The 24,460-nt window shown below is 51.4% G+C and overlaps 3 protein-coding genes across 6 annotated transcripts in view; 1 reads left to right on the forward strand and 2 right to left on the reverse strand.

Moving 5' to 3' along the window:
• LOC117652616 (organic cation transporter protein-like) overlaps positions 1–7,497 on the reverse strand; it is a 34,851-nt gene extending 27,354 nt beyond the window's left edge. Inside the window, exon 1 of the mRNA XM_034397664.1 lies at positions 6,911–7,497. The gene's annotated coding sequence lies outside the window, so the exon portion shown is untranslated. The remainder of the gene's footprint in view (positions 1–6,910) is intronic.
• An 8,732-nt stretch (positions 7,498–16,229) lies between these two features.
• Positions 16,230–19,142, forward strand: LOC117652673. Its single transcript, XM_034397760.1, has 5 exons — positions 16,230–16,438; positions 16,560–16,851; positions 16,932–17,022; positions 17,109–17,227; positions 17,302–19,142. Exons 2-5 carry the CDS (start codon positions 16,701–16,703, stop codon positions 17,442–17,444), a joined length of 504 nt encoding a protein of 167 aa, XP_034253651.1. The 5' UTR covers positions 16,230–16,438; positions 16,560–16,700; the 3' UTR covers positions 17,445–19,142.
• On the reverse strand, positions 19,139–24,419 carry LOC117652672 (multiple coagulation factor deficiency protein 2 homolog). Of its 4 annotated transcripts, XM_034397756.1 has the most exons (7): positions 24,271–24,419; positions 23,777–23,882; positions 23,394–23,465; positions 23,028–23,212; positions 22,344–22,492; positions 21,789–22,019; positions 21,182–21,318 (listed from the first exon to the last, which is right to left on the reverse strand). In XM_034397756.1, exons 1-6 carry the CDS (start codon positions 24,402–24,404, stop codon positions 21,817–21,819), a joined length of 849 nt encoding a protein of 282 aa, XP_034253647.1. In that variant the 5' UTR covers positions 24,405–24,419; the 3' UTR covers positions 21,182–21,318; positions 21,789–21,816. The 4 variants fall into 4 exon arrangements, with proteins under 4 accessions (XP_034253648.1, XP_034253647.1, XP_034253649.1 ...); XM_034397757.1 differs by lacking the exon at positions 21,789–22,019 and having other exon boundaries at positions 19,139–21,318; XM_034397758.1 differs by lacking the exon at positions 23,394–23,465.
• Positions 24,420–24,460: the final 41 nt, after the last annotated feature.

Genomic DNA, 24,460 nt, shown 5'->3' on the forward strand with positions numbered 1-24,460 from the left:
CTGCGGGTTACACTGTGCAATCCGCGCAGGGAGATCCCCAGACCGGTGCTCCAAGTCTGCAGTACACATTCTAAGTTACAGGGAGGCGCACACAGGCAGCCCAGCCGCCACGGTGTCGACAAAGTCCCGCCAAAACATATCCATTCCAGTCCCCGGTCGCTCCGCGCTCCGCCACCTTCGTCGATAACAAAGCGAGGGGCAGCGCGTCATCGAGGCGTCTAGGAGTCCAGAGCACAGTGGGCCAGAAGACCGGCGCAGGCGGCCAAAACTCTTAAGCGTTTTGAGCTCCAGAGTCGCAAAACAGGACTGGAACCGAACGTGTGACACCACCAATGGATTCCTCGTTTGGAGAGCAATCCATTGGTGGGATCACACGTTCGGTTCGAGTCCCATTTAGAGACTCTGGAGCTCAAAACGCGTCCAGAGTTTTAGCCGCCTCCACCGGTCTTCTGGCCCACTGTGCGGCGGCCTGACACGCGGCCGGGCTAGAAAGAGGTAGCTTTACGAGGAGCGCGTCAGAGCAACCGAGAGGTCCACGCGTCTCCAGCTTGAGACTCCTGACCAGGAGTCTCAAATTCACTGACCAGGGGTCTCAAAGGGGCCGGAGGACGGGACACCAGCACTGGCGTCCCGTCCTCCGGCCGGGCGAGGCGACACTCGGCCTCCCGTGGGGAGACACGGGCAGGGCCGTCGTCGCGTCGATGCCGACAGCTGATACGCGCCAGACGCCGCCCCGCCGTCGCCCCCGCCGAGCCGCAGCACCTCTCGGACCGTCCAGGACCGTCCAGGACCCCGACGCAGCAGCGCACAGTGGGCCAGAAGACCGGTGGAGCGGCCAAAATTCGAGACGCGTTTTGAGCTCCAGAGTCGCTAAATGGGACACCAACCGACCGTGTGACCCCACCAATGGATTCCTCGTTCGGAGAGCTATCCATTGGTGGGGTCACACGGTCGGTTCGAGTCCCATTTAGCGACTCTGGAGCTCAAAACGCGTCTCGAATTTTGGCCGCTCAACTGGTCTTCTGGCCCACTGTGCAGCGCGGCCGGCCCGGCGCGCCCAAGCCTGGAGACGGGGCGGCGGGCCGCCTGCGAGGTGGGCAACCCAACTGCACTCCACGCTCCGGTGCGTTGCGGTGCTGCGGCTGCCTACCTCGCAGGCGCTCTCCCTCAGCGGCTGGAGCCGCGGCGCGCGGCTTGCTCTCCGCAGGGGAAGTCCCGGCGGCGCGGCCTGCAGGCTTGCCGAGCACCGCGTCATCGCTCTGTCTCTCTCGCACTCATGGGGCGTCTCGTAAGGGAGCGAGAGAGACAGCTGCACTAGCCCCGTGTTCGCGGTGTGGCGCCGCGGCCGGCGCATCGAACAGCGGAGAACGCAAATTGCAGAAATGGTGTCCGCGTGGCGTCGGCGTGCCGCGTAACGTCCTTGCGCACGCAACCCGCCACAAGCCGGCGGACTGATTCCGAGAGTCGCTTTCGTCGCTCTGTCTCTGTCGCACTCAGGGGGCGTCCCACCTAGGCGCGAGAGAGACAAAGCGACGCAAACGACACTCGGAATCAGTCTGCAGCCGACTAGCCGCGGAACAATCTCGCGGCGGAGAAGAGCGGCGAGAAGGTGGCGGCGGCCACGCCATGTCGGGGACGGGGACGGCGGCGGGCCTTCGGGGGTTCAAGGGCGCCGCCGAGCCGGGCCTGTCTGTCGGCATACCAGCCCGAACCCAATCAAAACAAAGTGAGACGGCCGAGGGCTGTACCAAGGCTGCAGACTGATTCCGAGCGGGAGGTGCCTGTCTCTCTCGCACTCACGGGAAGTCCCGTTCGGGTGCGACACCCTCTCGGCACCGGCCTGTGGGGCGGTCGCCTTGGCGGTCGCCCCGAGGCCCTCTCGCCCTTGAGGCCACGCCGGCCACGCTGCACAGTGGGCCAGAAATCGGCGGAGTCGGCCAAAATTCTAGACGCGTTTTGAGCTCCAGAGTCGCTAAATGGGACTCGAACCGACCGTGTGACCCCACCAATGGATTGCTCTGCGGACGGGGAATCCATTGGTGGGGTCACACGTTTGGTTCGAGTCCTGTTTAGCGACTCTGGAGCTCAAAACGCGTCTAGAATTTTGGCCGCCTCCGCCGGTTTCTTGCCCACTGTGCGCGGCGCTGAGGCTCTAGTCCGATTCCGGGGCCCGCACTCCTCGCTCTGTGTCCAGAGAGAGACAGGGCGACCGCTTGGCGCTTCCCGCTTGGCCGGCATGTTATCAGAAACAAGTCGCGTCTTATAAAGTGTCGGGTCAACGCACGGCGCGCACGGCCGGGCCGGACGGGTGCGGCGGCTGCCACCGCTGTGTCTCGGCGTGTCTCGGTGCAGACGGGGGGCGTCCGGGGACCGCGTGCCCGCCGCCGCGCAGCAGACTGACTCCGAGGGGAGCTTTCGTCGCTCTGTCTCTCTCGCACTCATCGGGCGTCACGTAAAGGTTCGAGAGAGACGGAGCGACGAAAACGACTTTCAGCATCAGGCTGGCCGGGAAGGCGGTGGTCAGGCCGAATCCCTGCGCGGCGCACAGTGGGCCAGAAACCGGTGGAGGCGGCCAAAATTCTAGACGCGTTTTGAGCTCCTGAGTCGCTAAACTGGACTCGAACCGAACGTGTGACCCCACCAATAGATTCCTCGTCCGGAGAGCAATCCATTGGTCACACGGTCGGTTCGAGTCCCATTTAGCGACTCTGGAGCTCAAAACGCGTCTAGAATTTTGGCCGCCTCTGCCGGTTTCTGGCCCACTGAGCGGCGTCCCGTCGCCCTGCCTCTCTCGCTCGACAGAGAACTCCCGTTTGGAATGAGTCTCATGGAGGATTATTGGCAGCACCCATACTGAGTGCGTAGCGGGGAGGGGGGGGGGTTGTAAGTCGCCCCCTGTGGTTCCCACTGAGCAACGGATCAGGAGGACGCCGACCGGGGTTTCGAAGCGAACCCTGGAATGCCGCCCGCCGCGGCCCTCGTGGGGTCATGCACGCCTTCTGCCTTCTGGTTTCGAACTGGACCGGCCCAGCATTGCCACACCGCACTCTACCAAAAATGTCCTGTCAATGACGTTAATTTATTACCAGTTTTCACTGTAGATCAATTCACAGCGTTTACTGTGATCTGCTCACGCGATTCACTGTGATCTTGTTCACGGTGTTCACTGTGATCTGGTCTACAGTAAACACTGTGAGTTTGACGCCGCTGAGCACCGAAGTACTGCAAATCAGGCTCCAATTCGCGGCGTTTACTGAGGCCAGATCACAGTGAACACTGTAACCGAGATCACAATGAACGCCGTGAACTAGTCCACAGCAAACGCCGTGAATTGCATTACAGCAAACATTGGTAATAAATTAACGGCGTTGACAGGACATTTTCTGTGGAGTGCGGGGGCCGTCCGTAAGCCACCCGTCTGTCGACACTCAGAAAGCCGGCCGAAAAATCAATTCCGCAAAGGTGGAGACGTCGGCATAGCTCGTCGCGTACGCACGGCAGGGCACGGCACGGCACGGCACGGCATGGCATGGCATGGCACGGCCGCCCCAGCGCCTCAATGCCAATGCCACGGCGTGGGAATAGGAACAGGAACAAGGCAGCAGACGACGCACGGCAGACGACGCGCCTTGCACCTCGCATAGCGCCGCGGCGCCGCGCCTGCAGACTCATTCCGAGTGTCGGTTTCGTCGCTCTGTCTCTCTCGCACCTACACGGGTCGCCCCAGGAGTGCGAGAGAGACAGAGCGACGAAAACGACTCTCGGAATCCGTCCGCTTCGGATTCAATCACTCATCAGTGCTCGCGCGGCTCGCGCGCGCTTTCCTCGCGTTGCGTTTTTATCGCCCCAATTCGGACTTTGCATTGTAGTGCACGGCGGGACGCGGCGGGATGACCTTGAAGGACACGCGCCTCTTTGCCGCATACATTACTGACCCATCGCGGCGGTTGTCACAGTTTGGCCGGTGCGGCCGAGCAGTGATAAATATGATAATGCGACGACGCGATAGGCCGACGCGGCACAGTGGGCCAGAAACCGGCGGAGGCGGCCAAATTTCTAGACGCGCGTTTTGAGCTCCAGAGTCGCTGAATGGTGCTCGAACCGACCGTGTAACCCCACCAATGGATCGCTCTCCGTACGAGGAATCCATTGGTGGGGTCACACGTTCGGTTCGAGTCCTGTTTAGCGACTCTGGAGCTCAAAACGCGTCTAGAATTTTGACCGCCTCCGCCGCCGGTTTCTGGCCCACTGTGCGCGGCGCTCTTCACACCAGCTTCGGACGACACCGGGGACGAAATTGGGCGCCGAGCTGCAGACTGATTCCGAGAGTCCTTTTCGTCGCTCCGTCCCTCTCGCACCTTCACGTGACGCCCCGTGAGTGCGACAGAGACGGAGCGGCGACGGCGACTCTCGGAGGGCCGCTGCTGGCGGCTGGGTTGTGTTGACCAGAACCCGGCCCAACCCTGCCACCGCCACATTCTCGTGATCGTCGACGTTCATTCATACGTCACGGGCGCTGCCGAACGATTCAGAAGATTGGTTTCTCGCTCTGTCTCTCTCGCACCCTTACGGAGAGCCCCATGAGTGCGAGAGAGACGGAGCGACGACGGCTGGCGGGACGCGGGAGGTCGGCCAGGGGGCAGCGCGGCCGGACTCAGCGCTCTGCGGCGCTCTGCGGCGCTCTGCGGCAACCACCGACCGCGTGGTCCCGGCAGACCGATTCCGAGAGTCGTTTACGTCGCTGTCTCTCTCGCACCCGCACGGGACGACCATCGAGTGCGAGAGAGACAGAGACTGTCGTTATTGTAACAAAAAGTATCATTTTCTGAGTGCGTCACTCGAGTTTACAGCAACGCTGTAGTCCATGCCGTCAGCGTCGACCCTTGCAACGAGCACCAGCCGTTCTGACGCAGCACGCGCCGTGACGTACGCTGGCGCACACGCACACACGTGTATAAAATACTCCATACTCGGGGGAAAGTTTCCTCGACCCATCATCACCTAGTAACACGGCACGCCCACCGGTTGCATCATTTGCTATTGCATGCTGCAGTCAGGTTCGGCGAGAAAAACAAATTGAAAAATATTAAAATTTTGTTGGCTTGGTTTGGCATCTTGCGTGAATCGGAAACGGAAACAGTGGCGGATCCAGAGGCGGCCATTGGGGAAAAGGCGGGCAATGTAGCACTTTTTATTCTACAGGGGCAACGTATGGCTTTTTGTCTACCGTAAGGTGGGGGAGCGTAGAAGCCCCCCCCCCCCCTGTAACCGCCCCTGGGCACGCCTGGGCCCAAACTACCCCAAAGGCGCTGACGCAGTATGCGTGCGGTTCGGGTGCCTATTCCCCAGGCGAGGTACAGTCAGTAGAAAGGAGCCAAGCTAATCCAGTGTAGTAGACAGCCAGTCATGAGTCACGACAGCGACGAGAGCAGGGCGACCGCGGACACCAAATCGCCTCAATGCGTGGGAAACGCCTGCCGCGGTCTACCGCGAACATTCGGAAAGTGGCCGCGATCCACGGTCACTACTCCTGCAGGGACACTGTACATCCAGGCACACTGCAAGAAAAAGTGTGGATAGTACAACAAAAGTGTAACAAAAGCTGTACAATAAAAGTACAACAGGGATTTATAGAGTACAACGAGAATTGTACAAACCACAACGAGGCCTGGACTGCCCAGCACTCGTCATGTCGGTTTGTACTTTGTACAACAATTGTTGTACTTGAAAAGTACACTAAATTCCCGATAAAAAAAAATTGCCAGAAATTTGTGTACTTTTGTTGTGGTTATTTCTTGCAGTGTACATCGCGATGAAACAGCATCGAAAAAGATTTCTGGGCCGTACAGTATGAATAAGAGCACCGACAAAAAGTTTGCCAATTTTGTCCGACAGTGAATTTTAAGATCACGCTCGTGCTGTGAAGGGTGTAATTTAAAAGAGAATTAGAGAGAATTTAAACGCCCCACCCACAATTCAGACATATACTCCAAACATAAATAAATTTGAAAAACTAGCGAATACATCATTATACTTAATTATTTTGATGATTTTTGTGTAAAGTGTCACCCGCTGAAAACGCGATTTTTAGCTCGCATGTTTGTGATAATATATACCGCGTGAGATACCAAAAAAAACATCGAGTACCACGCCAACCGCGCGGCAGTAAACGAAAGTTGTCGCCGCCACTGCCGCCGCCCTCCGCCGGGTCTAACAGGAATGTACTGGCGAGCTGCCCACCTCGTTGCCGATGAGATCAGAATCCACCCCTGCCTGCGCTGTCTGCGCTGCCTGCGCCCTGGCCGCGCTGCAACGCGCACCGCGCCGCCAAGAACGTCCCGTCCGTCCAGTGCCAAGAGCAAGCCGACAACAACATGGCCGGAACACACACACAGGGATCGCTTTGTCGCTCTGTCTCTCTCGCACCCCTACGGAACGCCCCATGAGTGCGAGAGAGACAGAGTGACGAAACGAACCTTCGAAATCGGGCGGCTGACGCACACAGTGACAGACACACGCACACAGACACACGTAAACGTCCAGTCGGCTAGATTTCAGCGCCACTTGAGTAGAAATTACACGGATGGGAATTCCCCGCAAAACGCTCCTGCCGCTCGGCTCGGCGCTGCTCGGCTCGGCTCGGCGGCGCGCGGAACGAGCCGGTTGGATTTCCCTCGTTGGTTTGGCCAGGCCGTTGGCGCCTTTGGCGCCTTTGGCCATGCCTTTGGCCATGCCTTTGGCCTGGCCAGGCGCAGTGCGGCCACTGCTAATTTTAGACGCAGGCGAACTGGCCGGCATGCATGCCGCCGGGCAGGTAGGCCTAAATCGGCTCGGAGAGGAACGTCCCCATTGTCCTCGCCAGGCTAGCACACTCGTAAACAGAGCGCCGATGGTGGCGGTCGCTACTCACCCAACACTTTTGCGACGGAGTGTCCTAAGGCGGAGTGTCCACCCGGCTTCGGCCGATCCCGCTCGAGGGCCTAGAGGAGGAAGAGACCCGTGCGGCGTCCGCGCGTTCCGCTCAGCTGCGGCCGCTGTGGGGTCACTGTCAGCTGACAGCGCCAGGGACCCGGCAGGCCATCGTCACGACACTGCGCCCGCGCTGGTGAAGCTGGTGGTGAAGGTGGTGGTGAAGCTGGTGACGATGGTGATGCACTGGCCGGCGAGGGTGCTCGGCTGCCTCGACTGCCCCGGCGTGTTTGTTGTCAACGCGTCCGCCACGCGCCGCGCCCGGCCCTGCACTGCACTGCCCTGGCACTGCCCTGGCACTGCCCTCCGCCAAATCAAAAATCCAAACTCGCAGCACTCGCGGCTCGCTGGCCCGGGTCGGCCGGGGTCATCGGTGGGTCGCTTCGATTGCTTCGATATCTCGAATCGTCTCGGCTCCTCGTCGTGCCTGGCGTCGTCTGCCAGCGTCGTCTGCTCGCCGGCGGCCACGCTGCGCGGCTGGCAACGGTCGGCAAGTGCAAGTCCACCTCGCGGGCCCGGTCGGCGTAGCGCACCTAGCCGCACCTCGCCGAGCAGTGCCCCGCCGCCGACGCGCCGCTCCACGCCACCACGCCACTGCACCACGCACCGCCCCAACGCCGCGACGTCCTCGGCTCCTCGCTCCGCGCTCCGTCACTCCGTCACTCTGCAGCGGACTGAAGCCTCCCGCCGCAGGCTGCCGCGGGCTGGCCGTCTCGGGCCTCGGGCTGGCGTAGGCCGCCGGCGCGACCGGAGGACAGGAGGACGGCAGACGCAGGCGGACCAGTCGAGCGATTCAACTCCTCGCTCTGTCTCTCTCGCACCCCTACGGCACACTCGTGAGTGCGAGAGGGGCAGAGCGAATCGCTCGGCACGGCAGGCCGCGGGGCCGCGGACGGGGAAAACAGCCGGCCGGCCCGCAATGCGTTGCTTCTCTTGGCCCGCCGGCGCCGGCCCCGGGCCCCGGAGTGCCCCCGGTAGTCCCGGACCCGGGCGGGGCGGGGCGGGGCGGGGCGGGGCGGGGCGGGGCGGGCGCGGCGGGGCGCGTCGTCTTCCTCGTGTCGCGGCCCCCTCCAATCGCCAAGCCCCCTTCCACCCTGCTCCACCTCGCACATGACCCGGTCGCTCGGGGTGCTGCAAGCTGATTCCGAACAGTGGTTTCGTCGCTCTGCCTCTCTCGCACTCATAGGGCGTGCGGCAAGGGTGAGAGAGACAGTCGTCAACGAAGCACGGCTTGGTGCGGAGTCGCTCTGCTGGGGTCGCTTGGTTCGTTAGGGGTGGACGAACATGCGCGAACATGTCATGAGGTCCGGCCCTAATCTCATGAACATGGAATACTTACAACTTTCCCGAAACCCCCGTTTTTAAGCGTCCAGATGTTTGGAGCGATGGCTCCCCTGCAGCTGGCCTCTCTGAACTCCTATCCTACGAGTCCTAGGTAAATCGGAAGTATGCAAAATCCGGCCGGACTTCCAAAAGACTGGTCCTAGCGGGCCGAAACAAAAGCAGAGAGGTTGCCGGCCGGGCTGAAGTGGTGTTGCTTGATTTCTGAATTCCGATACTTCAAACTTGACTCGCGGTATTCATCGACCACCACATGAAAACCACTTGGAAACTCCAAACCACGTTTTGGCCACAATCGAGTACTGGGAACGTGCCGGACTACTGAGCCGGAATTACACTCGCAATGCCGTGCCCCATTACCCCCACCTCTCTTACATTTTATTGTCCTTTTGGCGACCACTGCGAATTTGTCACCCTCTTCATTCAGATTAATCTGCGGCTTTGGCGCGCTTTGCGGAAGAACCGGATGCAAGTAAATCAGCAGGTTTCCTCTGTTTGGCTGACACTTCGTGACACCGGGCGTGCGGGCCGCAGGGACGCGACGCGTCGCGACGCCTGCACGCCCCTGGCATTGAAAATGGCCTTTAAATTAAACAGCCGGTTGCCTAGGCAACACGAGTTGGCGAAGCAGGCGAAGCATCGGAGCAGCGAGGCAGCACCACGATGATTGGACGCGTCGCCGCGCCTGGGGAAGATTAAGAAAGCATCAATAATCCGTGTCGCCTGCTCCCGCTCTTCATGCCTCAGCGTTCGTTGGTTCATTCATTCATCATTCTTCATTTGTTTCCTCGTCATTGTTTTCATGATTTCATCCACTGAATCATTCTTCAAGCAGTTCATTCATTCATTCATTCATTCATTCATTCATTCATTCATTCATTCATTCATTCATTCATTCATTCATTCATTCATTCATCCATTCATTCATTCAGGCATTCATTCATTCAGGCATTCATTCATTCAGGCATTCATTCATTCATTCGGGCATTCATTCATTCATTCATTCATTCATTCAGGCATTCATTCATTCATTCATTCAGGCATTCATTCATTCGTGCATCATTCATTCATTCGTGCATTCATTCATTCATTCGTGCATCCATCCATTCATTCATTCGTGCATTCATCCATTCATTCATTCGTGCATTCATTCATTCATTCATTCATTCATTCATTCATTCATTCATTCATTCATTCGTTCGTTCGTTCGTTCATTCATTCGTCCCACGATCATAATGTTGACTGATTCAACACTGCAAGTTCAGGGAACGGATCCGACCACCGTTTCGTTCATTCATCCATTCATTCCCATTCATTGGCATTCATCGACGACAGGTTCGCTTCGGACGTAATGGGCTTGTTTTCCAGGCGCTCCATTGGTCACCGGCGACTCGCGGCGCGATCTATTGCCGTGAGTCTTCAATGGCGCCACCACCGCCAAATGACCCCCCCTCCTCTCTTCGTTTCCCCTCCTTCCCTCACGGCAGTCTATTAGTAGCAGCCTCAGCGTCTCTCTATCATAGCGTGAATCAGACGCGTCGCCAGCAGCGCCAATTAGCAGCGTAGCGGCGGCGCACGGTGGGCCAGAAGACCGGTGGAGGCGGCCGAAACTCTAGACGCGTTTTGAGCTCCAGAGTCACTAAATGGGCCTCAAACCGAACGTGTGACCCCACCAAAGGATTGCTCTCCGAACGAGGAATCCATTGGTGGGGGTCACACGGTTGATTCGAGCCATGTTCAGCGAGCCTGGAGCTCAAAAAGCGTCTAGAGTTTTGGCCGCCTCCACCGGTCTTCTGGCCAACTGTGTGCTGCGGCGGCGTGTCGAGTACTTCAAGTTTCTCATACCGCTCACTCGTCCCTCCAGAAAACCAGAGACGCTTGCCGCCGACGGGGATTGAGGATCCAGCAGACTGATTCCGAGAGTCGTTTTCGTCGCTCTGTCTCTCTCACACCTACACGGGCCGCCACACGAGTGCGAGAGAGACCGCAGGCCTCATTCATGGTCTCCATTGAGCGCGTTCCGCGACGCGGCGACGCGGCCCGGCAATCGGCACGCGACACTATCAGCGGAGCGATTCGCGGACTCGCGTGTCTCTCTCGCTCTCACGGGACGTCCCCCAGGGGTGCGTAGCAGAGAGAGAGAGAGAGAGAGAGAGAGAAGGCGACGAAGCGCTGTTCGGCTTCAGCCTCCAGCAAGTCGTGGAAGAGACACGCGTCGACCTGCAGCGCCGTGGGGCGCGACGCCCGTTTCGAACCAACTTTGTGTAAAACACAGATGAGGCAGAAAAGTGCCAAGATTAGCTCGGCTGCCCTGGCGTTTCTAACTCACTTTCTTGCCTCAGCATGACACCTTGTTTACGGCCTCAAAATCCGACATCAAAGTCCCGCCGGCACAGTTAGGCAAAGTTAGCCTGCGCCGCGCGCCTCGGCCGGGAAACCGCGCCGACCTGTTGCCTTTTCTCGCAATAATTTTATTTTTTAAATAAATTATACATAAATTAATGTGGTCGCTCGGCTAAGCAGGAAGTCGAATGACGGGTTCGAAGTTTAAATCGGAATATCGCGGACGGCGGTCGTCCAGCCGAGAGATCCCGAAGCGTCGCGTCGTCGCTCTGTCTCTCTCGCTCCCCTAGGGCACGCCCCATGAGTGCGAGAGAGACGGCGACAGCGGCTCTTCGGAATCAGCACGCGGCGTGGGAGACGCTCGCACCTCGCGACGTTCCGCGCGTCCGCATCGCTTCGCGGCTCCGCGCGTCGACAACAACGCCTTGAGCGCGGCCGCGTGCCTTGCCCGCCCGCCTTGCCGCTGGCCGTCGCGTCGCGCCAGATCCAGTTATTCGATTTGCCTTCCGCGCGGTCGCGGGATCGAATCCCGTTCCAGCGCCGATTTCAGCACCCGCTTTCCCGCGCCGACGTCAGGCCGTCCGACACCGTCAGGCGTCAAGGCGCCTCAAGGGGAAAACCGGGAACGAGACGGAGGCTGCCGCCTGCATCCGAAGGAACGTTCCGTCGCTCTGTCTCTCTCGCGCCCCCAGAGGACGCTCCATGAGGGCGACAGAGACAGAGCGACGAAACGATCCTTCTGAATCGGGTAGCTGTCACGCGGTGTTCCCGTCCTGTCCTGCTGCTGCAGGCCGATTCGGAGAGTCGTTTTCGTCGCTCTGTCTCTCTCGCACTCGCAGGGCGTCTCGGAAAGGTGCGAGAGGGGCAGAGCGACAAGAAAGACTGTCCGAATCAGTGTCCTGTCGGTCCGCTGATCCATCGGGCTGGCGGTGACGTCATTCGCATCATCCCCGGGCGCGCGTCAGAGGTGGCGGGGCCAAGGCGCACAGTGGGCCAGAAGACCAGTGGAGGCGGCCAAAACTCTAGACGCGTTTTGAGCTCCAGAGTCGCTAAACGGGACTCGAACCGAACGTGTGACCCCACCAACGGATTCCTCGTTCGGAGAGCAATCCATTGGTGGGGTCACACGTTCGGTTCGAGTCCTGTTTAGCGACTCTGGAGCTCAAAACGCGTCTAGAGTTTTGGCCGCCTCCACCGGTCTTCTGGCCCACTGTGCGGCGGACGGGACGGACGCAGGCTGGTCGCTCTGTCTCTCTCGCACTCAGTGGGCGCCCTCTGTGGGGGTCCCTGTGGGGGTGCGAGGGAGACAGAGCGACGAGGCGCTGTCCGGAATCGGCCTGCAGAGGGACAGTCTTGCTCCTGTTGCAGTGTGCCGCCGGCCTGCCTTGCCGCCCTGCCGCCCTGCCGCCCTGCCCCGCACAGGCTCTGCGCCGCCGCGGCGCGCCGAGCCAAACGCATGGACCGGAACGCAGGAAGTATTAAAGGGCGTTATGCAAGGCGGCCACAGCGACCACGTGTTGGCGGTGCTGCAGACTGAGATTCACTCTGTCTCTCTCGCACTCATGTGGCGTCCGGTGTGAGTGTGAGGAGACAGAGCGACGTAAACGACTATAATTTCGGGATTAGTCTGCAAAAGTGGTGGAAGCCTTGCAACAAGGCAGCAGGCTGTGACTTACTCCGATCTGAAAGTCGAATTCGCACTCGGGCGTCCCCGCGTGTGAGAGAGACAGAGCGATGAAATGGACTCTCGGATTCCATGCACGGGGTTGCTAGCTCGAGTCTTTCTTTGCCTGAGGCTGAAGACGGCCCCGTGCTGGGGCTTGGGGCGTTGACCGCGGTGGAAGCAGTGGACCAGGTTGCATCAAAGGCGCCAGTCGACAGTATCGAAGGACACACACCGCGACGCACCGCGCACGACAGTGGGCCAGAAGACCGGTGGAGGCGGCCAAATTTCTAGACAAGTTACGTCATCGTCGCTAAATGGGACTCGAGCCGAGCGTGTGACCACACAAATGCATTGCTCTCCGAACGATCAATCCATTGGTGGGGGTCACACGTTCGGTTCGAGGCCCATATAGCGACTCTGGAGCTCAAAACGCGTCTAGAGCTTTCGCCGCCTCCACCGGTCCGCTGGCCCACTGTGGGGCGCCGCAGCGAGGCACGTCCGAACCAAAGAGAATGCCGCATCGTCCATGCCCACGCTTTTCCGCAGGGTCGTTTCGTCGCCCTGTCTCTCTCGCACCCCTTCGGAGCACCCAACGAGTGCGACAGAAACAGAGCGACGAAAGGACTCTTCGAAGTCTGTCTGCTGCGGAAAACATTTCGTGAGTACTGGAGGTGAAGCTGGTGTTCCCCAGGGCCCCAAGATACCCCCCGCGACCACTTGATACCGCTTGATACAGGAGTCACCGCCGAGCGGTCAAATGCTTCCCGTCCCGAGGCGTGCTTGTTTCTCAAAGTTTCGCCTTCACCGCGGTCCGAACTCGTAATTGCATTTCCACGAAGAGTCCCGTCCTGTGACGTTGCGTGAAACGTGCACCAAGTCCGTCACGACGCGCTCCGCCGTGACGCGGTCGTGACTTGGTCGTGACCCGCGTCACCGCACGCTGCCGCCCTGGCGCCGAACGCTGCCGATCCGTCCCTCCCGCACCTCCGGGGAACGCCCCGCAACGCCCCGTGAGAGCGAGAGGGACGGAGCGCACAGTGGGCCAGAAGACCAGTGGAGGCGGCCAAAACTCTAGACGCGTTTTGAGCTCCAGAGTCGCTGGTACTCGAACCGACCGTGTGACCCCACCAATCGATTACTTTCCGAACGAGGTATCCATTGTTGGGGTCACTCGTTCGGTTCGAGTCCCATTTAGCGACTCTGGAGCTCAAAACGCGTCAGAGTTTTGGCCGCCTCCACGGTCTTCTGGCCCACTGTGGGGCGCGTACAGTGCCGTTCGGAAGCGGCCGGCCGGTCGGTGTCAGTCACCGGCCGGTTGGCGCGGGGGTGCCTCGGTGTTGTTGTTGTTGTTGTTGATGTTGTTGTTGTTGTTTGAGCGCACATTGTGCTCGCCGCGGGGCGGTGACGACTGGTGACGACATACCGGGCGCCCGGCCCCCCGTGTTCTATGGGCGCATGGCGGCGCATGGCCCATACCCCGAGCGGCGGGCGGGCGGCGGCGCCCGCCGCCCCGGCCCATCATAGCCCAGGCTCGCTCAGGCCGCTCAGAGTTCTCCCGACAAGGGGGAAGGGGGAGGGGTCGGGTTGTGTGTGTGAATTGTGTCTATTGTGTTATATTATGCCTACCTACAACATACTTACATGCCTACAAGGACCCCAAAGAGAACAAGGTGGCCTAGGTGAGGCCACAATAAGGTCTGAGGGTGTCATTCTGACGTTCAATTGATATCCTTTGACATCGATTTGACCTCTGGACTTTGAGTTGCTGTTCTCCCTGGGGTAGGTGTTGCGGGTTGCCAATTGCGAGGCGCTCCAAAAATTTAACCGGGGTAGTCGGGTAGCCTCTACCTACCTGATGAAGCGAGCGAGCACACCAGCAAACTGATTCCGACAGTCAGTTTCGACGCTCTTTCTCTCTCACACTCACGGGGCACAGTGGGCCAGAAGACCGGCGGAGGCGGCCAAAACTCTAGACGCGTTTTGAGCTCCAGAGTCGCTGTGCAGGACTCGAAACGAGCGTGTGACCCCACCAATGGATTCCTCGTTCGGAGAGCAAGCCATTGGTGGGGTCACACGTTCGGTTCGGGTCCCATTTAGCGACTCTGGAGCTCAAAATGCCTCTAGGGTTTTGGCCGCCTCCACCGGTCTTCTGGCCCACTGTGCGGGGCCTCGCGAGAGGGAGTGACCAAAACACTCTGGGCATCAGTCTGCAGCACGTCAGACGGCCCGGCGTTTGCGGCGCGACTCCGCGTTCCGGTTGCGTAAACAAAGTAGTAAAGCGCAATCAGTTTGCGCTTGGCCAGCTTGGCCAGCTTCGCCCGCCTCGGCGCCGCGCCGAGCCTAGCCGAGCCTTGTCAACAAGTAATGGCGATGGCGCGGCCTCGGGAAAAACCGGATACCGGCCGACCGACGCGGCGGGCGGTAAGGCTGGGTAAGGGCGATGCGGCGGCGCGGCGATCCGGATCGGCAAACAAGTTTATCCGGATTGCGACGGCCGTGCGTCATGCGGTCATGCGCGCCGGCTGGGCGTGCTGGGCCTTCGCCAGGCCTTAGCCTTCGCGCGCTCCATTGTTTTGGCAGAACACACCGCGCCGTTTGTTTTGAACCGGTGTCGTGCCGGGGGCTGCGCGGCGAAGAAGGGATCGACGGGGTCCAGAGACGGGTTCAGGGGCCCCAAATGGCGCACGACCATTTGTGGTCGAGCCTTCAAGTTCAAGTTCAAGGAGGGTAACGTCGCGAAAGTTGCATACATACAGGGGCAAAGAGCGACCTTCCGGCTGTGTGAGGAGCGACGCTTCCATCGGCCCCTGGATCCGCGCCTGGTGGACCCGTCGCACACTAGGCCGGCCAGACGACCGGTGGAGGCGGTCAAAATCCAATGGCTTGGGGTCCGAACGGGGAATCCATTGGTGGGGTCGCACGTTTGTTTTGAGTCCTGTTTATCGACTCTAGAGCTCAAAATGCGTCTAGAGTGTTGGCCGCCTCGAGGGGTCTTTTGCAGGGTTGTTTAAGTTAATTTAACGATTAACGACGATAATCGATTTTCGATAAGTTAATTTAACGGTTAACGTTAACTCGATAACATCTTGCAGACCAGTTATCGTTATCGAGTTATCGTTAACACAATCCCGGTTAACTTATCGATTAACTAAAGTAACTAATTCCCCCAAAACGTAGAAATGCACGCAAAATTTTTCAGCAAAAGCGTTTCTCACGTTCGTACTTTTGCGCCGCTGGCACTCGGCCGTGCCCAACTGCCGGCCCCAACGGTAGTGGTAGTCAAGTCAGTACTGGGAGTAAGTCGTCGCTTGTCACTAGTAACGCGCTAGTCAGTCAGTATAAGTTTGTAAAATTTTCAATTTGAATCTTTTTAACTCCCTATTCCTCATTGTATTCATTTTATCATTTAATAAAGATAGGTAATGCACCTGGGATTCCCAGGATCCCTATGTGATAAGGTATAGGAGTTTCCAGGAGATTCCTGGGATCGTTAAAAGTAACTTATCGATAACTCGATAACGTGGCCGAGAGGTGTTAACGTTAACTAGTTATCGTTAACAGGGGTCGGAAATTAACTTAACGATAACTCGATAACCAAAAAAATTAACTTTAACAACCCTGGTCTTTTGCCCCACTGTGCGTCGCATAGCCGGCATGGCCCGCATGCGAGATGCCGGGCCGGGCGACGGGGAATTCCCTCACAGGTTTCCCTCGCAGGCTGGAAGCATCGGCGCTGAACGTCACTCAGATGATGGCCCACATATTGCAATACGGCTTGGATCGTTCTTCTCCAAACTTTGAGTGACACCTGCCCCACGTCGTGAGCATGGGACGGGACGGAAAGGAAGGTGAAGGCGACTTCCTCCAGGGCGACGCGGGCTCCCCCTAGCGGAATGCGGCTGAAGCACATAGCGCAATGCAGTCCTGCAACGGCACGGCCCGGCAGCAGACGGCAAAGTGTGGCTTCTGCTGCGGCGTTGCAGACGATACCACTTTTATGGTTTATGGTTTAATGGAGTATTTCATTCACTTCTGAATAGTTCTTGAGCGGTCTCGGGACTTGGGATTCGTATTTAGTGCAGTGACGTTTTATTTAGGTTGTTTGCTACTGTACTACGAGTAAGGGCATGTGTATCTTTTGTAAACAAACCGAGTTCTGGTCAATACCAGGGCCATTCTTGGCATAGCTTATCCCAGAATTAGACTGCATTAAACAAACTTTACATTTTGATTATTTCAGATGATTATTTCGACTGAAAGCTCACCTCACCATAGCAGAATGATATTCAATTGAGCATAACTCAGATAGAAGAGCCCACTGGAGTTTACATAACCTACTGTTTTTCTAGTGTGAATATTCTGTCATCAAAAACTCTAAGCAATGGACCAGAAACTACTTTATGCCTTCCGTGGATGGATTGCATTCATTGCTTTTATGGATATGGGAACAGCTGTAAGATGCCTTATTGAAAAGCGTTCCATTCTAGGGGAACAATCCTTCACAAAAATAGATAATTTGAGTCAACAGCGTGGTAAGTGCTGTTTATTGCATTTTTGTGCTGTTTATTTTTTAAGAAATTTTTTTAACATTTATATTATCTGGGTTTGGCAGATGATTCTACACTTCCCAGAATTCTTGGAGCCTATTCGGTTCTGAAAGCTTTAGCTCTTATTCATTGTACTCTCTACATCCATTACAAACCGTGAGTAAAATTTAGTTTCATGACTTTAAATGAACGGAAGTAAACGTAATAGGGTCAATGCTCATGCTGTTGGTTTCTTTTTCTAGTGTTGTGAGTATGGGAATTTGCTCACTTGTCTTGACTCTGCTTGTTTACATCTCTGAGGCTTTGTATTATCAGTCAACAACATTCAACTTTTATGTACTGTTTCCTTGTGTGATCAATTGTAAGTTAATTTCTAAACCAAGTAGTGATGTGAAAAGAAACTGCGAGATTGTTCAAACTGGCTTTCTATTCCAGCTTTGACACTTTTGGGCCTTTGGTTCTTACCTCGACGCCTTCTTGAAGCAGATCCAGTGACTACAGATGAAAATGCTGAACTCCTGAAGATGGCTGGGGGCATGCGTAGGAGACGTGCACCTAAAGTGAAGGCTGATGGTTAAGTTATGTCTTCCATAATGTCTCAAGACCAGTAATTGCATTTTAGATTACCTGAAAGTTCTGATTCAAAGTGGCAACACTGGCTACTGGCTAGTGCAATTTTCTAGTCATTTTTAACTATTTTAATTTTTAAAAGAAATGTTTTTGTGATCTTGTTTTGCTTGACTGACAATTTTTACTTTTTGTGTTCCATGTTTCCCTTGCTTCACAACACTTCAAAGCAGTCAATTATTAACACCCATTAGTTATTTACTTGTGAGCCGAAATGTACAGCAAACGTTGTTTTCCCTATTTAGTGTACTCGTTTTTACTTTTTTATTTGCTTTATTTATTTTGTTATCATTTTTTCACTAGTATTACATTTTTATAGTTTTTCTTACGACTGTCCTAAACAACCTTATTGCATTTTCTCAGCACTTGTGGTGTTTCTAGGTTGCTTAATTTGCTTGAAAGTTTGTTTAACTTTTTGACAGGATGGTAACGTATTGTTCCGGGCATTTTACTAATGCAGATGCTAGTCATGTGATTGCACATATCAAGGATGTACAGGAGATTTGAGGGTATTTTTCCTGTAGGAAGTGTACCAACTCAATTGGAGTTATTATCTTCATGTAAAGAGAGGTGACATGTTATTTTAACAATAAGCACGGATTACAAAGTTGACCATTGGTGAGGGCAAAAAGGACCAATTTTTGAATGTTATGTTTAAAAATTTGAAGGCCCCATCCCCTTTACCAGTTGTACCTTTTGTTGTGGATCTGCTAGAACTGTTTATTTGTGATAGACATGCCTGGGTTTTGTGTATTGTGTAGTTCGTTTCCTAGTCTGTAGCTTGTCACTAGTTTAAATAAAATGTTGTCAGCGAAGTATCTAAATAGATTTTTCCCATAATTGAGAGCAGTTTTCCACTATAGTTTATAAAGTAAACAATAATTCTGACATTGCAGAAAGGCTGACAATTTTTGTTCTTCAATGAAGTACCGGATAAATTTATTATGTACCATGGAGTACATTGTAGTGTGCCACAGCTAAAAGCAATAATTTAGAAAATAAGAGTCATTTTGTGTATGGAGGTACTGTTATTGCAATAAAGCAAAATGCATTCTGTGATAGGTCCTGCTCATGTTGTAGTGTATTTTGATTGTTTTTACTAGTTTATGACAATGCCACTACATTAGAGCATCTGTAGACAACAAGAATTCATAGCCGATCTTGAGAGGTTTTCAAAAACCACCATGTAAGAATGACATTTCTTCCCAGCACATAAGCAGTGTCGTTCAGTGCAAGGTGCCTGTGTTACAGGGTAGGCAAGGGGAAAAAGTACAGTAACAAAAAATTGTTCTTCTGGAAACTGTGCTTAAAGAGTCTATCTGGAGGAATGATTTGTCACCTTTGCGATGTGTGAGCTAGGCTCAATTCCGGAGACAATGATGCCTTTATTTGACTTATCTACTAATTTAAAGGATATCCATAAAACTGTTTAACAAATGGAGGTTGTGGAGTTCTTAGTTTATCTATAGTAAATAAGGGTTTTCATTCAATGTGGAGGTTAGCAATATGTCGTTATATCTTGACAACTTGTTGAAATTGTTTGAATATTTTTCAAATTGTAACAACCTTATATGTTCTTTTGTACTTTGTAAGCACAAGCAACTAAAACTATTGACAACGAGTAGGAAAATAAAGTGTTATAAAATTGTAACAAACAATATTCATTTATTATTCCATTCAAAAATTTCATTATATAGAACCAAATTCTAATAACATGCACACACTCATTCATTCAAAGGGAAAAAAGTCAGTTGGAAGAGAGAATACAACATTTACAACAAAACATACACAAAAAGTAGTACACAACCTCAAAAAATTCAGCACTAGCCTTCCATAGAAATCTTGAGCAGTGAAGTCTGAAAAATATATCATGGTACCAAAGACTGTCTCACAGAACAAAATTATTTTTTTTTTCATTTTACATTAGGCTTGGAAACAAATTTTACTGTGTTAGAGCTTAGAGAAAGTATGACAAGGAAGATGAAATCAATTCAACATCTAGTTGTCTTTGAGAAACAGACTTATCATTAATGGACACACAAAGCACACAACATGAAACACACTTTCATTTTCACAAGTAGACTTGAAAAATATGTAACAAAGCTCTGAGAGCTAAAAAGAAATTATGCAGATTTTACATGGAATGTGTAAATTACTATCAGCTTTTTCTAGCTACAATCACAACATCAATAAAACAGAAATATTTACAGATAATTTTTTGTTTACCACCATGTACATCACTTTTCCTGTGGATTTAGTCAGACGCAATTGATCAATGGTAGCAAAAAGACAACGCACATTAAGACTGGGCCCATAAAATACACATAATATTAAATGGAGTGGGGGAATAAGTAAATTTACGGCATTTTTAACAGTCAACAAGACATTGAAGAATGCAAACAACCAACACCTGTGAGTCATTTTAAAGAAAAGGGCAAGGGAAAGACTAAAAATGGTTTGGAATTGTTCATAAAATTGACACAAAGCTAACATAGAAGCAAGGATCTTAATGAAGAGTTAACCTTAAGTTTGAGCTCAGTCTTTAACTTAAAAGAAAACATTTTATAATACTGTACATGGAGCAAACACTTTGCACTTAACACGTACATCTATCTAAAAATAATTGGCATGCCATTGACAATTACAATGACACAATCAATATGCATTTCAAAATGGATGCAAGAGTATGACAAAGTATTTAACACGCACAGCAGGAATGATAAACTGTGATATTTACAAGTTCATTTGCCAACACAACCTTTAGTGTCGTCCATAAATGATCTTACTGATAATAAACTTCCACACCACACATTAAAAATCATCAAATATTAAGCCATCAGGGTACCCTGTTTTCAGTTCAAACCAAGTGTGGCTAAGATACATTCAAGGTAATACAGTAGTTAAATTGTAAAATAAAAATATACGTAACAGAGTAACTGGCCAGATAGCAATTCATTTTTCTCTCACAATTCAGTCACCTAGCACATATGAACATGCGAGATCCCCTCTTAACTCCTTTAGAATATATCTATAACTCTTTTGAAACATCATGTTTGAACATTCAACCAGAAACAAAAGTTCAAAACAAAAAAAAAAAAAACAAAAAAAAAGGGGAAAGGGGGAGTTAGACTTTGAACAACAACGACGCACAGATACATACACTCACACACACACACACACACACACTTACAATTGCAGGATTTTCCTCACTTCACATGGTGAGTCTTAGTTCATTCTTAATAGCATATTCATTCATAGAAATCAACTGAACATGATATGATTACTATAATTCATGAAAAGCTGCACCTTGCCCGATCACGGCAATAACCTTAAGATAATAATCATGGAAATACTTTTGATGATGGGAAAACTTTGGCCTAAGCACATGGTGTGGGTCATAACACCATGTTAACAAATGAGGTTAAAGATAATCAGTAAGTATTTCTTGCAATGACTATTTTTGTTGAACATGCAAATTTGTTTCTATCGAAAATGAAGAAAAGATAGGTCTGAACAAAACTACAACTGAAAGGAAATCTTGAAACCATCTTTAAATTAGCTGATATTTTGGCATGAATGTTTTGAAATGACTAAAAATTGAAAAGCAACAAGCAGAATGTTGTCTCTTGTGTGGATGGGCCTCCGAAATTCAAGTCATTTACTGGTTGACACTTTTGAACTCATGCCACTCAATAAAACCGTCTCCATTTTTGTCCATCTGCTGAAGAATTGGATCCACCATTTCTTCAAGCGCAGAGTCAGGATGAGATGGGGGTGGATGATGTGAGTCTTCATGAGAATGGCCTGCATCTGCTGCATCTTGTTCTAAAGAGGAGACCCAGAAGAAAAACAAAATTTGTTAGCAACATTCCATAACAAACATTGTGAACACAGAAAGCATTTTAAGGCACTTTAGGGGCAAAACAAAGCTCAAGACAAAGAGTTAATGCTCAAAATAACAAAGAATCACATTATTATTTTAAGACATGCCAAGCCTCCCCAACATTGCATGCTACTGAAGGAACCAAGGCAAACTTCAGCTCAACTGAAAATAAAAAATAACAAATGAAATTGGGAAAATTGGTCAGAATTTGGGAAAAAGAAGTGGAAAGGGAAAGGAGGAATTCCAGAAAAGATACAGAAAAGATCAGTTCTAGGACACCACGCGCCATTGCTAAAAATTTCACCACATGGATACAACATCTACAGGAAAATAATATCCTTGTCCCCAGAAATTAATGTCTACACAAAAAAATACTACAAGTGCATAAATTTACGAAAATTTGGTAAATCACCTTGCTGATGCGCTGGTTATTATGGGGTTTATGTTCGAGGTGCATTGGCACCAGCAGCGGCAGCCTTGTTCTGAGCACGAACAAATTCCGGGTAGTCAATGAAACCATCTCCATCAGCATCATCCATATTCATGATAGGATCAATGAGGGCTATGAGCTCGTCATCTTTGAAGATCTTCTCTTGGGGTGGGGGATGGGCATGTTGTGCAGCAGGCTCCTTATGTCCCTGTTCTGTTTCCCCGAGCACACACACATACATATAAACAAAATGACACACAATGCTCATAAAAAAAAAGCAGACAACACTTGGCAATCAGTGGACGGCACAAAAGCTAATGCAAGAAGCATTTACTAGTAATTGAACTTAAATTTAACATGGGGGTAGTAAATTAGAAGAAAAGTTTTTAAAGAACAAGACACCCCTGTTAGAAATTTAAAATGTTGTTTTTGCAAGCAAAACACTCTGAAGCAACTCGGATACTTTTCTTTCTTATTTCTTAAGTAGCACATTCTCAAACTCAATATTTATTGTATGACTGATAAATGCACACTTACCATGCCAGTGAATTAGAGATTTAATGAGTTCACATCCATCTAATTTGTTGTTGTTATCGGCATCATGCATCTTGAAATAATGGAATTGTAGCTCTTGATCGGTCATCTTCGATGTATCAATCGGAACTTCCATATGATCTTGAATATGCCTGTGCAAATATTCATCAAATAATGATCGCTGAGCCATAATTCTTTAACTTGAACTTAATCTTAAACTTCAATTGGCAAAGCCATATGATGGAGTTCCAACCACACCAACACCATATCTGGAGATGAGGGGTTTGGTTATGGGGATTCAACCTAACAGTGTATTTCAGAAAGGGGGAAATTGATGCCGTAAATGTTAAATGTCTAAAAAGAATCAAGGACATTGATGGTTACTGAAACAAATTTAAGGCAATCATTTCAGGAAAAAGTCAATTTTCCTTCATAATTTGTACACCTGAGTGTTAACTTGTATCAGTACAAACGGACCCTTCATCTTGTCTCTTCTGCTGGCTGAACACTGATTAAGATCCTATCGGCCCAGCATTACTTGCATGCTTCTAAACATTGTTTAAATCAATTACCAATAATCCATAATTCAATCAATAATAGAACGTTTTTAAACTTGGGCTCTTGGGCCTTGAGTTCTCGCTCTGCCTGGTATCATGAGAAAACACTAAAAAATTGTTTAAAACTTACTGCTTTTCTTGAGCAATGTTGGCAGCATTCAGGATTTGGGCCTGAGGGTGATGACCATGGGGCTGTCCATGCTGCTGGACCGGCTGCCCATGGTGTTGCACATGCTGCGGTTGCTGCATGTTTTGGACGGGAACTTGTTGGTGATGAACTTGCTGTGGCACCTGGTACTGTTGTTGAGGAACTTGCTGAAATATGAAGAAAAGAACAGCATGGTAAAATATGAAAAACCTCCTTAAAAAAACCCATTAATTTTTCTTAAAATTTCACAAACAATTTTTGAATGAAATTAAATGACAGAAATGTCATTTTAACAACAGAGAAACATGAAAATTCAAAAAAGGAACAATAATGGCCAAGCGAGCGCACCTGCATTTGGGGAACTTGTTGCATGTGCATTTGCTGCTGAGGTATGTGCTGAGGAACATGTTGCATTGGATCCTGGCAAAGCACGAGCAAGCATGAAAGCACTCACACAGACATAGATTACACAATGCAATGGTTAAAAAAGACAAAACAAATAAAAGGATATAGAGGAAAGAGACATAAAATACAGCAATATGGTAGAGAAGATGCTACAACAACTCATGAACTTCAAGAGTAAACATAAACAGGTGAAATTTAGACAACTAGAGCGGAAGTTTTGTAAGGATACGGAAATGCAGATAAGAGAGTAAGAAGGAATTTCTAAATGGTTTACAGCGTAACAGCTTAGTACCAAAAGACATCATGTTGCCTCACATCCAGCTCACCTGGTACTGTTGAGGGTTAACACCAGGAGCTATCCTTTGCTGAGCATTGCTCAGGGCGAAAAGGCTTAAAAGGAGACCCAAATACGAAGCCACCAACATCTTGAGGCTGAAATACACAATATAATCATGATTATTTATTCTGTCAAGGTCCAGCAACAAACAGATGAGCAGAAGAATTAAACATAATCAAAAACATATTCTTCTCCGCACGCAAGAAAAAAAATGACAACATCTATAAAGGTTGGATGAATAATAATTCTGTTTAGAAAATGGACTAAATTTGAATATTTTTGTATATGAGCAGCAAATCACAACTACATAACCTGATAAAATGTACCATATTGACTACCTTACTACTGCTATGAAACAAAACCGTGGAGTGTACAACAAAGAAAGAGGATGAAAATTAGACTTTGAATGTAACTTTTAAAGTTTCCAGTCCTTGAATGTTAACAAGTGATGACAATATGTAATTTCCATCTGTCATTTCTCACCTGGCCGGTAACCTACGTGTACAAGACACGACGGACGCCACAGTTCGCACCTGCACCCTGCACCCCGTACCGAAACCAAATCGCCCATTGGAGGTGGGGATAAGCACAGCACGCTTGATGTGAGGAGACCCCATAATATGAGAAACGAATCGGTACCTGGTTTTATACCACTTTAAGTTGATGTTCAGCT

Source organism: Thrips palmi, unplaced genomic scaffold (genome assembly GCF_012932325.1).
Source record: "Thrips palmi isolate BJ-2018 unplaced genomic scaffold, TpBJ-2018v1 HiC_scaffold_7, whole genome shotgun sequence".
NCBI lineage: Eukaryota > Metazoa > Arthropoda > Insecta > Thysanoptera > Thripidae > Thrips > Thrips palmi.

Excerpts from the sequence above, each read along its gene's own strand:
- LOC117652673 (XM_034397760.1), top strand. The coding sequence starts at position 16,701 with ATGGACCAGAAACTACTTTATGCCTTCCGTGGATGGATTGCATTCATT. Across the intron at positions 16,852-16,931 it reads TAATTTGAGTCAACAGCGTG|ATGATTCTACACTTCCCAGA; the intron begins GTAAGTGCTGTT and ends TGGGTTTGGCAG. Across the intron at positions 17,228-17,301 it reads GTTTCCTTGTGTGATCAATT|CTTTGACACTTTTGGGCCTT; the intron begins GTAAGTTAATTT and ends TTTCTATTCCAG.
- LOC117652672 (XM_034397756.1), bottom strand. The coding sequence starts at position 24,404 with ATGGGGTCTCCTCACATCAAGCGTGCTGTGCTTATCCCCACCTCCAAT. Across the intron at positions 23,883-24,270 it reads ACACGTAGGTTACCGGCCAG|CCTCAAGATGTTGGTGGCTT; the intron begins GTGAGAAATGAC and ends TGTGTATTTCAG. Across the intron at positions 22,493-23,027 it reads AACATTGCTCAAGAAAAGCA|GCATATTCAAGATCATATGG; the intron begins GTAAGTTTTAAA and ends ATATTTGCACAG.